The sequence below is a fragment of the Simochromis diagramma genome, unplaced genomic scaffold (assembly GCF_900408965.1).
Source record: "Simochromis diagramma unplaced genomic scaffold, fSimDia1.1 OVJJ01000591.1, whole genome shotgun sequence".
Lineage (NCBI taxonomy): Eukaryota > Metazoa > Chordata > Actinopteri > Cichliformes > Cichlidae > Simochromis > Simochromis diagramma.
The window spans coordinates 6,456-21,312 of NW_024387403.1; the positions used below are offsets into that span (position 1 = coordinate 6,456).

Below are 14,857 nucleotides of genomic sequence, written 5' to 3' on the forward strand. Positions count from 1 at the left end.
TTCCACTTCCTGAGACGCCTGAAGCAGGCTAACCGCACTCCTCCCATCCTCACCACGTTCTACAGGGCACCATTGAGAGTGTTCTGACCAGCTGCATCTCCGTGTGGTTTGGCAACTGCAATGTTGGTGATGTCAGCAAACTACAATGCACTTTTAAAGCAGCTGCCAAGATCATCGGAACATCTCTCCCTCTGCTACAAAACCGCTGCATCAGTAAAGCCTCCAGCATCGTGCTTGACCCCTCTCACCCCTCACATATACTCTTTTCTCTCCTTCCATCCTGCAGACACTACTGCAGCATCGGGGCCTGATCCCCCAGACTGCGGAATAGCTTTTTCCCACAAGCCCTCAGACTCGTGAACTCCCTCTCTCCCCCACACAAACTGCTAACCGACTCTTTTGCACTTTACACACCACTGCCTCTGTAAGACATGCTGCTCTATGGACATTTATTTACTCCAGGTTTACAAGCTGCTACACTGGTCACTTTAAACTCCAAACTGTAAATTCTAATTGAAAAGTCTCTTGATCACCTTAGACTTAAGCTTTTATTTATTTTCTTCTCCTTTCTTTATCTATTTATTGCCTTTTTTGCACTGATCTAACCGGAGCCCCATAGTCTTGTCTCTCTGTATGCTGCACCAGATATAGTAGAGATTACAATAAAGTTTCTTTTGACTTGACATTGACTAATACTGTAGTGAAGATAGTTGAAAGGTCACAGAGCGACTGCTGAATCTTCTGCTCTAAATATGAACTCTGAACTTTGTGATGCTTCAGGAGGAAAACTGCTTCAGTTATTCTCTCAGATTAGTTTCATATTTTCTGCATCAGATTTGAGTGAGATCCTGGAATGAAGACAGAAGAAAAGACTTTGTTCAAAGTTTGATTTATAGTCAAACCTTCCAGTTTATTCACACAATAAAACATCAACACAATATATGAATTCATTCATTAAAATCACAGTTTTTCCTCATTTGTTTGATGATTTTGACAAAAACAAACACAAACACACACACATGGTCTGCCATACTCATGAAGAGAAATGTCGACATTTTTCAATACAAATATTCCAGAAACATTTAGAGGATAGAGAAGTTTACATTTTCATGTGGAGAAATATTTTAGTAAATCAAAATGATGATGAGCAGTGATAGCCTCCATAAACAGTCACAGGAAAGATCTCCTTTAAAAACTCAGAAACATCAAGAGAACAACTAGAAGATGTGGAGGTACCACCCATAATGTTTTGACTGACAGCTGATCTCTGTGCAGAAATGATGGAGAGAAAATAAAATGAAACTAAAACACAGATTTAAACCCACAATATGAAAGACTTCAGTCTATTTGAGCTTAATCAACTCAGCGGTGGCTCCACAATTATAAGGCAACAGTCCTGCGAAGAGCGGCTGAGTGAATGTGGTCTGGACTCTGTGGAGGAGAGTCATGGTTTCAGAGACGCTGTAGAAGGACAAAATACCTGCTCTGTGATCCAGGTACACTCCTACTCTGGAGGAACGAGGACCTGAGACAGGAGTTTGGATGTTGTTGTACCAAAATGTAAAACTGTTGATGAAATAATTTACTGCCCAAGATTTGTCATTACGTCCAAATCCACATTCATTACCCCTTCCTTTTCTGCTGATATTCTTGTAAGCGACTGCTACATAAACTCCTCTCCCTCTCCACTCCACCTCCCAGTAACAACGTCCAGTCAGACTCTCTCTACTCAGGACCTGAAACCACCAAGTGAATCTGTCTGGATGATCAGAATAAGACTGTTGTTGTTCCACTGCTGTTGCTTTTCTGTTCCCCTCTGATAATAACAGCTTTTTGTGTGCTGTGTTTGGATCCAGTGTGATTTCACATGAATATTTTAAGAATTCAGCTCTGGTCTTTGGCTCTGGTGGATCTGACAGTAAAACATCCACATCAGTGACTGTCAGTGAGATGTTTGTCCATTCCTCTCTCAGATTGTCCTGTAGTTTATCTCTGACCTCTGACACAGCTGCTGTCACATCCTCAAAGTAGCTCAGAGGACGGATATTGATGCTGGATGAGTCTGTAGACTCACTGAGTGCTGACAGTGAGGGGTAGTTGTGTAGAAACTGGATGTGATCCTCTGTGTGTGAGAGCTGCTTCAGCTCAGCATCTTTCCTCTTCAGCTCAGTGATCTCCTGCTCCAGCTTCTCCTCAAGCTCTTTGACTCGACTCACTTCAGTTTCCTGCTGGGATCTGATCTGCTGCTTCACATCAGAGCTTCTTTTCTGGATGAGATGGATCAGCTCAGTGAAGATCTTCTCACTGTGCTCCACTGTTTGATCAGCAGACTGATTGATGGCCTCCACCTCCTGCTGAAGCAGCTTCACATCTTTCTCTCTGTCCTGGATTCTCTGCTGGATGTTTTGTCGACTCACCTCCAGCTCTCTCTGCCTCTCAGTCCTTTCTGCTGCAGCTGAGACTGTGTCGTGGCCTTTATGTTCATCCACAGAGCAGAGATAACAGATACTCTGCTGATCAGTACGGCAGAACATCTTCATCACCTCATCATGACGAGAGCAGATGTTCTCCTGGAGCTTCTTGGAGGGCTCCACCAGCTTGTGTGTTTCAAATGCGGGGGATATAAAATGAGGCTGAAGGTGTTTCTCACAGTAAGATGCCAGACAGAATAAACAGGACTTGAAGGCTTTCATTTTTCTCCCAGTGCAGAAATCACAGGCCACATCTTCAGGTCCAGCATAGCAGTGATCAGCAGGAGCAGCTTGGAGTCCAGTCTTCTTCAGCTCCTCCACTAAATCTGCTAACATGGTGTTTTTCACCAGGACAGGCCTCGGCGTGAAAGTCTGTCTGCACTGAGGGCAGCTGTAGATTTTCTTCTTTTCCTCTTCATCCCAGAAGCTTTTAATACAGTTCATGCAGTAGCTGTGTCCACAGGGAATAGTCACCGGATCCTTCAGTAGATCCAAACAGACTGAACAGCAGAATTTTGTTTGATCCATTTGATTCATGTGCTGTGCCGTTTCACCGTCTCTCAGTGACTGTCAGACAGTTTCACTTCCTCTGAACAGAAACAACCTCTGTGCTCTGAAGGGAAACAGATCTCTGCTCTTGTTCAGCTTTAGACCCATCCTGATACAGACACATCTGTGAAGGGAGATATATTCTTACAGAGCGACCAAGAGCCAATCACATGATGCAGGGTGTGGTATGTGTGATTACAACATGCAGTAACAAGTCTGACCCAGTTAAAGTTTAATAGTTTATCTTTACTTGGTGCTTTGAAATGTGACAGTCAACACTCAGTGAGTTCATTTTATATTTCAAAAAGTTCAGCAAAGTTTAGGATGCTGTGATGAATAAAAATAAATCAAACTTTATATTTTGACATTTTCTAATCTTAGTTCATTCTCACACTTACAGAATGATGCATGGGAACAACTGACTCCACTAAATCAAACCTATGTTCAAATGAAATTACTGTACAAGACAGGCAGCAAGCTTGATGTCTTGATTATTTTTTAAATAGTAAAATATATGTAAAACTATTTAAAAAACAAATACAGATAGTGTTATAATTCTACATCCTTTAGTAATGTTTCCTGTGTACCACCATGGGTTTCGAAACAACACATTAATATGTGCTTTAAATGCAGACACTCAAACTTAACTCAACATTCACACTGAAGATACACAGTAGACATAAGAATCAGTTTTCATGCCCTTTATTTTTTCTTTCATTTAAAATCTTTGTGGTAAAGATCATCATAATTACCCATTAACTTTCATGTACAGCTTAAATGTTTCACTACACTGTTGGCAGCAAAGATTACACAGCAAAGCCGATTAAACTAGAAGCTAAACGACTCTTCAGTTCTCTTTTGGAAGCAGTCTTTAAATGGGGACAAGCATTAACTTTTGTCATAAACTGTATAACCACCAGATGGCGATATTAGTTTGTAAGTAATAACGACCTGAGACACAGCTCCTGATCGAATGATTATTTCATGGTGAGGAGATCCTCAGACAAAATGAACTTAAATACAGATTAATAACAGTTTGCTAAAGATGGAAACTCACTGCAAGGACAGAGTACTGCGTTTTTTTCACTTTGACATTTTTGTTTTCAAATTGAACTTGAACATTTTTTATATAAACTATAAAGTACATTTTCTAACATTAAATTCTAACATGTTACATTTCATTCTTAGACTTGTGGCAGCAGCTGGCTGCTGTTATTTGCACATGTGCATTCTGTTTTTGTTTTTTTTTTGGGGTTTTTTTTAATCTTACATTATAATTTAAAACAAACCCCTTAATTAAATTAGTGAGTTGAAGTAATATATGAAATATTTCTGTTGGGTAAGTCCCAGATTTCAGTTTATTGGACATTAGCTACATTTAATAAGAACATATGAGATCCAAATATATGCTTATGTTAGCACATGTTTATTTTGATGAGGTTTACTGAACAAATTTGAATCATTACAACAACCAAAATGTTAGCAACACATTATAAAGTTTATTATCAAAGCTATGGTAACTATGTTTACGTTTGATTTAGCAGTTTTAGCCCTACCTGCTAACTCAAACACATTCTGTAGGTTTCACATTTTGAGGACTGTACGTTCACACACTTTCAGACTTTTGCAAACCGGAGTTGGAGATTGCAGAGAGAAGGCGAAGTGTTTTGTAAAATCTTTATGTACATGTTGGCTGCACACCAGCTGGACCATTATAACAACATCACATCACATGAGTAATTTAACATGACGAGACTTCAAGGACCCCAAGAATGTTCAAACAGTGAGGATAAACAATGTTTTTTATTATTTATGATAAAAAAAGACACAATATAGATATATTCAAAATGCAGCAGGAGCTCCAACCGCTAAAATGTCAGTTAATTTGACACATTAATTTACTTATAATTTCTTTTTCTATCTTAGCTTTTCAGCTCCACATTTTTGCCATTTCTTCCACACTAAGCTCTTTTCAACAAGGTGAGCGCACAGTGAAGGTAGGGGAGGGCTGCTGACACTGACAGATTTGATTGGAATCTAGGGGCCATTAGTTCTTCCCTTTGGTGAAAGCTGGGTTCTTCAGTTCAGCATGGTACAGCTCCAAAGATTCTGCAACATCAATCCCTCTGTCTGCTAATTTTACATCACCTGGGCTGAGGCAGTTCAGGTAATTTCAACAGTTTCTATTTTTATTTTTAAACTTTAGATATAAACAAAACAAGAAAAGTAACATTTATCACTCTCTATCTACACGATGGAAGATTCATTTTCATCTCATAGTGTTAGCAACAGAAAAGGAGACAGTTTTGTTCCAGTTTGCACAAATGTTATTGCAAATGTTCAAACTGCTGCACTGTAAAATCGAATTAGTTCCCAGAACTCAAAAAACTATGCAAACTCGTTGCCTCAAAAAATGGAGTAAAGTTTACTTAAGATGACTGTTAGGGCAACTTCTTCATTGCAAGTATGCAGTACTAAGAATAACTTGATGTTTCGGACTGTGCATTAAAAATTGTTTACCCAGTGACAAGCTCTACTAAAGCTCTACTAAATGAAAAAACAATTTGTGGTAACCTGATCATGATTCAAAAAGAATAATTAACAACACTGCATGGTGTTAAAATCAGACCAGATTTTGTTTTCAAATGCAAAAAGTAAAAGAAAATCAGCCAACATGCTGGACACACATAATTGTCAATATATTGTTCTGCTGAACAATAAACAATCTTACAATCATACAAAGTCTCAGATTTAATTATTAAGTTTAGGCTTTCTCCAACTTTGTTTTTCACATTACATTACTTATATAATCAGAATAAAATGTATTTATTGTTCAGTCATCGGTTCAGTCTCTAATTTAAACAACGAATTTGTTTTGCATTCAAACACAGAAGCTTGCTATGTTATTACATTTTAAGAATGGCTTGTTTCCAGTCCAGGCATTACTGCCTGAAGGACTATCATGGATTTAGGTGATCCACATGTAAGTGCAGAAGAAAGTCTTTAACTTCCTTTAAGTACAGTGGCAATGGATGTGGGTTGGAGATGCTTGAACCTGCAGGTGACCATCTTCACTGACCGCACCCTCTGTGACGGAGGACTCATCTCCTCTGTGAAGTAAAAACCGAGGACTCTGGTGCTCTTCACTCGCATACCGTGACACCAGCAATGCTGAGATGGACAGCTTTGGTCTTCCTAAAGTCAACGATCAGCTCTTTTGTTTTGTCAACACTGAGACATAGATTCTTGTCCTGGCACCAAAGTGCCAGCCGGAGGTGGAGGTGCAGTTGTGGGTCAGCAGTGTGAAGAATAGCGGACTCAGCACACAACCCTGGGGGGCGCTGTTGAGTGGACGGCCTTACATTTGGCATACAGAGGAGTTCATCGGCTGCAAGGTGCTTATTGCTTGTGTCTGCAAAACAAGCTCAAATTACACTTGAACCAGCATCCTTGACAGTGGGTTTGAGGTGTTTGGCCATAATGCACCAGACTCCACTTTGTTCTCATCTTTTAAAAAGATGTTGCTCCAGATTCCTTCTTCAAGGGCAAATTTGCGAACCTCAACCGAGTTGTTGTATTCTTTTTAGAGACAAGAAGCTTTCTCCTGGCGGCCCTTCCAAACAAACCATACTTGTTTGGTATTTTCTAATTAAACTGTCATGAACGTTAACATTTAACATGCTGTCTGAGGCCTGCAGAGGCCCAGATGCAGCTTTTGGGTATTGTGCAGTTTCTGTGAGCATTGAACAGTCTTTGGATCTCAATGCTATGGACTAGCAAACCTGCTCATGGTCAGTTAATCAAGTACATAGAGCCCTGCGATGAATTTAATTTTCACATTTACTTTGTGAATCTTCATTCTTCTAATTAGTTTTTACTCTTTTAGAAGCTTTCTTTGCTCAGATGTCTGCAGCACTGAGTCTATGTCTTCTCCACTACTATTCCAAACAAGATGCTGATGCAGAGGTCATTAACACAGTAAGATTTAAGTGTATCGTCGACCTGGATCAAAGGTGGAAACTGTAAAAATAAAATGGGAAAATTCAAACATACATACATACAACTATACAGAAATAAGATAAACTAATAGTACGTACAACAGAATACTTGAATACAGAGAGAATAAGAATAGAAAACAATGAGAATGAGATTAAATAAATACAATAGTACACAGAATAAATACAATACACAGAGTCGAACAGTGAAATACAGCATAGTGCAAGAATTGGGAGTTAGAGGAGAGTGTTATGTAGTCCAAGAAGCGTGTGGAGGAGAGAGCTCAGTGAGGAGAGGGCAGCATGGTGTTCAGGAGCCGGACTGCTTTGGGAGGAAAATGCTATTGCACAATCTTGCCGACCTGCTCCTGATGACGCAGTGTCGTCTTCTGGATGGAAGGGTGGTAAACAGTTGGTTGGAAGGGTGATGCAGGTCAGCCATGATGCTAGTGGCTTTCCCAATGCAGCGTGAGGTGTAAATATCCTGTAGACTAGATAGAGAGCTGTCAATAACGCGCTCAGCGGTCCACACAATCCTCTGGAGGGCTCTGCTGTCGGATGCGTGGCAGCTTCCATACCAGTCTGTGATGCAGCGGGTTAGGATGCTCTGCATGTTACCTCTGTAGTAGGTGTTAAAGATGGGTTTGGGGATGTGCACCTTCTTCAGTCGTCTCTTGAAATGCAGTCGCTGCTGAGCTCTTTTTGTCACTGATTTGGTGTTGCTGGTCCAGGACAGGTCCAGGGGCGGATCTAGAGAAAATTTCCTAGGGCGGCATGGAAATCAAAATCAAAGCCTTTTTTTAAACACATATGCAGGAGTTAAATATGGTTAAAATGATTAATATGCAGTAAGTATACATATAAATATTAAACAGCAACAGTCTAAATGTAAAGTACATTCTAAACTCCACTTCAATAAATTATATGAATGTGCAAAGAGTCATTCAGGACTGTAAAACGTGAACTACAGAACCCAGAGTCTTCATCATTAAATCTCTGGTTGCTTCATTTTTCTATTTTATATCAGATACTTTAAAGTTTTTAGTAAAGTTGCATTGTCATGGTGAGGCAAAGTGTTTCATGTGTGTTCGTGTCATGAACGGCTTTAAAATGCCTTTAATTAAAGAACAAAGCGGGGTTTGAGTTCGAGTTACGGCAGACTGTCGCTACTTCTAAATGGAATGCAGCCTTCCTACGGCGGACAGCTAATAACAGGAATCAGACGCGCGGTCCACCCAAGTCCACAGCAACCACCATAGCAACCGCCTAGCATGACCTTAAAAACATATTCTGTCTTCATAACTATCAAAAACGTGAAATGATTTGCAAAGCGTGAAAGTGTTACGGCTGCAGAGAGCTATGGCGGTATCTTTGGAAGCTGTTTACACAGCTAATAATATACGATGTAACCATGGAGACAGAGTCAGTCACGTGAGGTAGCGGTGCACGTTTACTACAGCGAATAAGGTGATTGTGTGAAAAGCGTCCACACGCTGCACAGGGTAAAGACATTACTTCAATATGTTTTCATATTTATATATATTTACTTCTGTTGTCCATCACCTCAGGTTCCTCATTACAGTTTCAGCCTACACATGTGCACTGTCGAAATATGAACACATTCAAAAACATAAAGTTGTTTACAAACATTCATGTCTCAGGACAAGAAGACCACAGCAGCTTCTGTTCCACTGCTATACATATACTGTACTTGTTGATGAACACTTCCCACAGGACCTTCAGTCATTTCTGACAGGAAGTTTATGTCCATCCTTTAATACTTATGGATGAGGTAACATCAGGCAGCAGTCACATGCAGGTTTGTGTCCTACTTGCATAAGGTGATCTCTGCACATCCAGAATATGCTCACCTCATGGACCTGAAACTTTCCTGTCCATAATGCACTCCAAGGCACATGATCTCACATGTGAGGTAAACCTAAGCAGCTCCTTAGACTACCATGAGCTGGGTGACTGAGAACCTGCACAGACATCTGTGAGGTAAACATATTTTTCTGTGAGCATCATTAAGTCAACTCTAGGTTTCATGTGCTGATTCGGATGCTTTACATTTATTCTGTTTTAGAGCAGGTGGAGAGGGGGAACCAGATGGGAGCAGGTTCCACTTTGGGTGAGGAAGTGGAATAAGTGATTACCTTTTTGTCTCAGCTTGTCATCACAACTAAATTCATGTTCAAATGAAGCTTTTTACTGTGACACTGATATCTGTATTTGTAATTGTACCTGCCTTGCTTTGTCACTCCAGATTTCAGCACAGTTCTCTGCACTTGTTTATATGACGAAGTTTGACAGCAGCAGGGCTTTATGTTTGTGGGTTGTTTAATAATGTAAGACCTTCCTCAAACCGCTGCCTCAGTTCATGCTGAAGCCATCTGCCATTATCTACTAGAAATGCTGTCAAACCTAAAGTGAGGATGTGGTCCCAGCTCGCATAATTAGAGAGACAAAACCAAAGTGGTCTTCTCTGCTGAATATGGTGCCATGGTAGAAGCAGCAGACAGATGGATGTCTTCACTGACAGTCATGTTTTCCTGTGGCAGTTACTCTTTGATGATATGCTTTACATTACCTTTGTTTTAGGGAAGTGTGTTATCATTAAGAATCATTAAAGATAATTTAAGGTATGGTTGGCATTGTCTCCAAAAATAAGTCTTTTGATGTGATGGCTGTATGAAGCCATAATCTTAATTAATCTTAATCTTATTGATATATAAACCCTCTAGTTTCAGCAGCATTCTTCAGGTTTTTAAAAGCTTCTCTGTGGCAGTGCTGCCATTTAAAAAGTAATTAGAAAGATTCCTGACTGACCTGCTCTGGTGTGTGTAACCTAAAGGGTCTGATTCAGGTCTGTGGTGTATATTGAGTCAGAAGCTAAACACACTGCTGAAACACCTGAGGGTGGTCTATGAGGAATACATCCCAGGAATCATGGAGATCGTGCTGACAGAGCTTGATAATTGAAGATGATGCAGGACGAGCGGTTCAGGAATTGGTTCTCATGATGACGATGTGCAACTGCATCTCACCATTATTCTCTACAGAGTTGGTAACATTTCCCATATTTAACAGAATAGTAACTTTGATTTGCATTTTCTGTTAACAACAGTAGAGGCAACAGAAGATTCACACTGATGGATGAAGCCCATCAGTGTGAATCTTCTCTTCTGCTACAACGTCACCTGCTGTCTTCAATCCTCCATACCCGACAGTAACAGCTGACTGTTGTGTTGAGCTACTTCCACTGTCAAGCTGTTTGTGTCATCACTGGTCTGGTCCAATCACATTCTCCCGGAAGTACAGGTACTCGTGTTACTCAACTAAGAGTAAAAAAGTTCAGGCTCTGAAATAAAGCTTCTGTGTAAGTTCAATAAGAAAGATCTATGGTCTCACATCTGTCCAGGTGCTGCCGGCTGAATCTAAGCTTTATCACTTCCACTGTCAAGCTGTTTGAGTCATCACTGGTCTGGTCCAATCACATTCTCCCGGCCAATCACCATTCATGCTGCGTACTTCAAATCTCACTGTGCATCTGTCATTCTCCTTCATAGACGCCTTTGTGCAAAGCACCTCCTCCCCAGTTCCACCTCTCATCACTCAAGCTTCATTCAAGTCACCTTCATCTCCATCACCAGCATCTAGGCTCTGGGGGGTCCTGCTCTAATCTGTTTCACAGCTGGAGCTCCGTTCTGCAGAGAGACAGACCACCAAACACCTTTGTACATTCTGTTCATCAATAAATCATCTTCATTCTTTCTGACGATCTCTCCTTATTGAAATGTACTTAAAGTAAAAAAGTAAAAAGTTGCTCCTTAAAGGAAAATTCTACCATCAATTTTTATGTAAAGGTAACTGAACCTGGTGCTATATTAATATTATAATAACAAATATTAGTACATAAAAATTCAAATGTTCAAATCTAAATTCCAATTCTAATAACTGTTAAATATCTCATGTGTAAAAAGCCTGTATTGAAAACAGTACAGCACTTAGGGTCCAGCATAGCAGTGATATCAGTTTTACAGCAGGAGCAGTTTGGAGTCCAGTCTTCTTCAGCTGATTGAAGAAATCTGCAAACGTCATGTTTGTCTTATTTGTACACAAAACTGATGTTGTCGTGTAAGTTATCAGCTAAACTAAATGTGAATGTTTTATGTGTTTCTAATGAATGAATGGCCTGTAACTAAACAGAGAAACAGTTTAATACAGAAAAAGTCATTTTAATACAATATTATGCAAAGTGTTTCTAAAATTATAAAACTCAAAGAAGGACACAGTTCTATGTAAAAATGATCTATGACACAGTGCACTTTATGATAAAGGCTTTATTCAGCCTAAAAACATGGCAGAATGTAAAACATGTGGACAAACTGAGCTGAGGTGCTTTAACCTCCTCTACATCCCTGTTAGCAGGATGAAGGCGCCCTCTTGTGTTGTGCATCACTGTCAGATTTCACTTGTTAACCTGCAGGAAGACAAAACTTCACTGAGCCTTCAGCAGCTTCAACATCATCAGTAAAGACAGATTTAAATATGTGTAATATCACACTGTGTCAGTTTGTTCACAGGAGTCACAACCTGTAACACTGATGCTGCATTCAAGGACCATTACAAACATCTGAAAGGACTTAAGAACATGAAGAAAATGTGACTTGTTTCTCTGTAATGAAGCTGTTTTAGTGAAGAAAGTTGAAAGGTCACAGAGCGACTGCTGAATCTTCTGCTCTAAACATGAACTCTGAACTTTGTGATGCTTCAGGAGGAAAACTGCTTCAGTTATTCTCTCAGATTAGTTTCATATTTTCTGCATCAGATTTGAGTGAGATCCTGGAATGAAGACAGAAGAAAAGACTTTGTTCAAAGTTTGATTTATAGTCAAACCTTCCAGTTTATTCACACAATAAAACATCAACACAATATATGAATTCATTCATTAAAATCACAGTTTTTCCTCATTTGTTTGATGATTTTGACAAAAACAAACACAAACACACACACATGGTCTGCCATACTCATAAAGAGAAATGTCGACATTTTTCAATACAAATATTCCAGAAACATTTAGAGGATAGAGAAGTTTACATTTTCATGTGGAGAAATATTTTAGTAAATCAAAATGATGATGAGCAGTGATAGCCTCCATAAACAGTCACAGGAAAGATCTCCTTTAAAAACTCAGAAACATCAAGAGAACAACTAGAAGATGTGGAGGTACCACCCATAATGTTTGACTGACAGCTGATCTCTGTGCAGAAATGATGGAGAGAAAATAAAATGAAACTAAAATAAAGATTTAAACCCACAATATGAAAGACTTCAGTCTATTTGAGCTCAATCAACTCAGCAGTGTCTGGATAACAATAAACATCATCATTTCCAAACAAAAACCTAAAATAAAAACAAAGTCCAGCATAGAGCGGCTGAGTGAATGTGGTCTGGACTCTGTGGAGGAGAGTCATGGTTTCAGAGATGCTGTAGAAGGACAAAATACCTGCTCTGTGATCCAGGTACACTCCTACTCTGGAGGAACAAGGACCTGAGACACGAGTTTGGATGTTGTTGTACCAAAATGTAAAACTGTTGTTGTAACACTCTAATGCCCAAGATTTGTCATTACGTCCAAATTCAGATTCATATCCTTTTCTGCTGATATTCTTGTATGCGACTGCTACATAAACTCCCCCTCTCCACTCCACCTCCCAGTAACAACGTCCAGTCAGACTCTCTCTACTCAGGACCTGAAGCCACCATCCAGTGAATCTGTCTGGATGATCAGAATAAGACTGTTGTTGTTTCATGGATGTTACTTTTCTGTTCCCCTCTGATAATAACAGCTGTGTGTTTGCTGTGTTTGGATCCAGTGTGATTTCACGTGAATATTTTAAGAATCCAGCTCTGGTCTTTGGCTCTGGTTGTGACAGTAAAACATCCACTTCAGTGACTGTCAGTGAGATGTTTGTCCGTTCCTCTCTCAGAATGTCCTGTAGTTTATCTCTGACCTCTGACACAGCTGCTGTCACATCCTCAAAGTAGCTCAGAGGACGGATATTGATGCTGGATGAGTCTGTAGACTCACTGAGTGCTGACAGTGAGGGGTAGTTGTGTAGAAACTGGATGTGATCCTCTGTGTGTGAGAGCTGCTTCAGCTCAGCATCTTTCCTCTTCAGCTCAGTGATCTCCTGCTCCAGCTTCTCCTGAAGCTCTTTGACTCGACTCACTTCAGTTTCCTGCTGGGATCTGATCTGCTGCTTCACATCAGAGCTTCTTTTCTGGATGAGATGGATCAGCTCAGTGAAGAACTTCTCACTGTGCTCCACTGTTTGATCAGCAGACTGATTGATGGCCTCCACCTCCTGTTGAAGCAGCTTCACATCTTTCTCTCTGTCCTGGATTCTCTGCTGGATATTTTGTCGACTCACCTCCAGCTCTCTCTGCCTCTCAGTCCTTTCTGCTGCAGCTGAGACTGTGTCGTGGCCTTTATGTTCATCCACAGAGCAGAGAAAACAGATACTCTGCTGATCAGTACGGCAGAACATCTTCATCACCTCATCATGACGAGAGCAGATGTTCTCCTGGAGCTTCTTGGAGGGCTCCACCAGCTTGTGTTTCTTTAATGGAGGTGAATCATAATGAGTCTGAAGGTGTTTCTCACAGTAAGATGCCAGACAGACTAAACAGGACTTGAAGGCTTTCATTTTTCTTCCAGTGCAGACATCACAGGCCACATCTTCAGGTCCAGCATAGCAGTGATCAGCAGGAGCAGCTTGGAGTCCAGTCTTCTTCAGCTCCTCCACTAAATCTGCTAACATGGTGTTTTTCTCCAGGACAGGCCTCGCTGTGAAAGTCTGTCTGCACTGAGGGCAGCTGTAGATTTTCTTCTTTTCCTCTTCATCCCAGAAGCTTTTAATACAGTTCATGCAGTAGCTGTGTCCACAGGGAATAGTCACCGGATCCTTCAGTAGATCCAAACAGACTGAACAGCAGAATTTTGTTTGATCCATTTGATTCATGTGCTGTGCCGTTTCACCGTCTCTCAGTGACTGTCAGACAGTTTGACTTCCTCTGAACAGAAACAACCTCTGTGCTCTGAAGGGAAACAGATCTCTGCTCTTGTTCACCTCCTACAGGAAATGAGGCTCACCAGCAACTGCATTTACACCATGTTGTTTAGACCCATCCTGATACAGACACATCTGTGAAGGGAGGCACTAAAGAAATATTCTTACAGAGCGACCAAGAGCCAATCACATGATGCAGGGTGTGGTATGTGTGATTACATCATGCAGTAACAAGTCTGACCCAGTTAAAGTTTAATAGTTTAACTTTACTTGGTGCTTTGAAATGTGACAGTCAACACTCAGTGAGTTCATTTTATATTTCAAAAAGTTCAGCAAAGTTTAGGATGCTGTGATGAATAAAAATAAATCAAACTTTATATTTTGACATTTTCTAATCTTAGTTCATTCTCACACTTACAGAATGATGCATGGGAACAACTGACTCCACTAAATCAAACCTATGTTCAAATGAGATTATGATCATTAAATAGTAACAAATATTTAAATTTAGCAACAACAAATGCAGATCGGTCCACAGTGTTTACAAAAACAAACAAACAAAACATTATTTTGTAGTCTTTCCTGTGTACACAGTCACTGTGGAGTTTAAATGAAAACATCAAGATGTGCTTGAAATTAAAACGTTAAAGTTTAATTCAAGGTTTTAGTAAAATTTTGCCTGAACTGTTTAGTAATTTTTCACAAAGTGTCCATGTCAGTAATTCAATCAAATGTATTTTGGTCTTAAACTGATCCAGTAAATGTA

General features: G+C 40.1%; 2 protein-coding genes across 2 annotated transcripts; both read right to left on the bottom strand.

Annotated features, from left to right (window-relative positions):
- Positions 1-916: 916 nt before the first annotated feature.
- LOC120720733 (tripartite motif-containing protein 16-like) lies at positions 917-14,644 on the bottom strand. The gene is made up of 2 exons (XM_040010502.1): positions 14,152-14,644; positions 917-3,116 (listed from the first exon to the last, which is right to left on the bottom strand). Exon 2 carries the CDS (start codon positions 3,006-3,008, stop codon positions 1,344-1,346), a length of 1,665 nt encoding a protein of 554 aa, XP_039866436.1. The 5' UTR covers positions 3,009-3,116; positions 14,152-14,644; the 3' UTR covers positions 917-1,343.
- Positions 12,247-14,034, bottom strand: LOC120720732 (tripartite motif-containing protein 16-like). The gene has a single exon (XM_040010501.1). It carries the CDS (start codon positions 14,032-14,034, stop codon positions 12,355-12,357), a length of 1,680 nt encoding a protein of 559 aa, XP_039866435.1. The 3' UTR covers positions 12,247-12,354.
- Positions 14,645-14,857: the final 213 nt, after the last annotated feature.

Bases quoted from the DNA above. Each gene is read 5' to 3' on its own strand.
- LOC120720733 (XM_040010502.1), bottom strand. From the start codon at position 3,008: ATGAATCAAATGGATCAAACAAAATTCTGCTGTTCAGTCTGTTTGGAT.
- LOC120720732 (XM_040010501.1), bottom strand. From the start codon at position 14,034: ATGGATCAAACAAAATTCTGCTGTTCAGTCTGTTTGGATCTACTGAAG.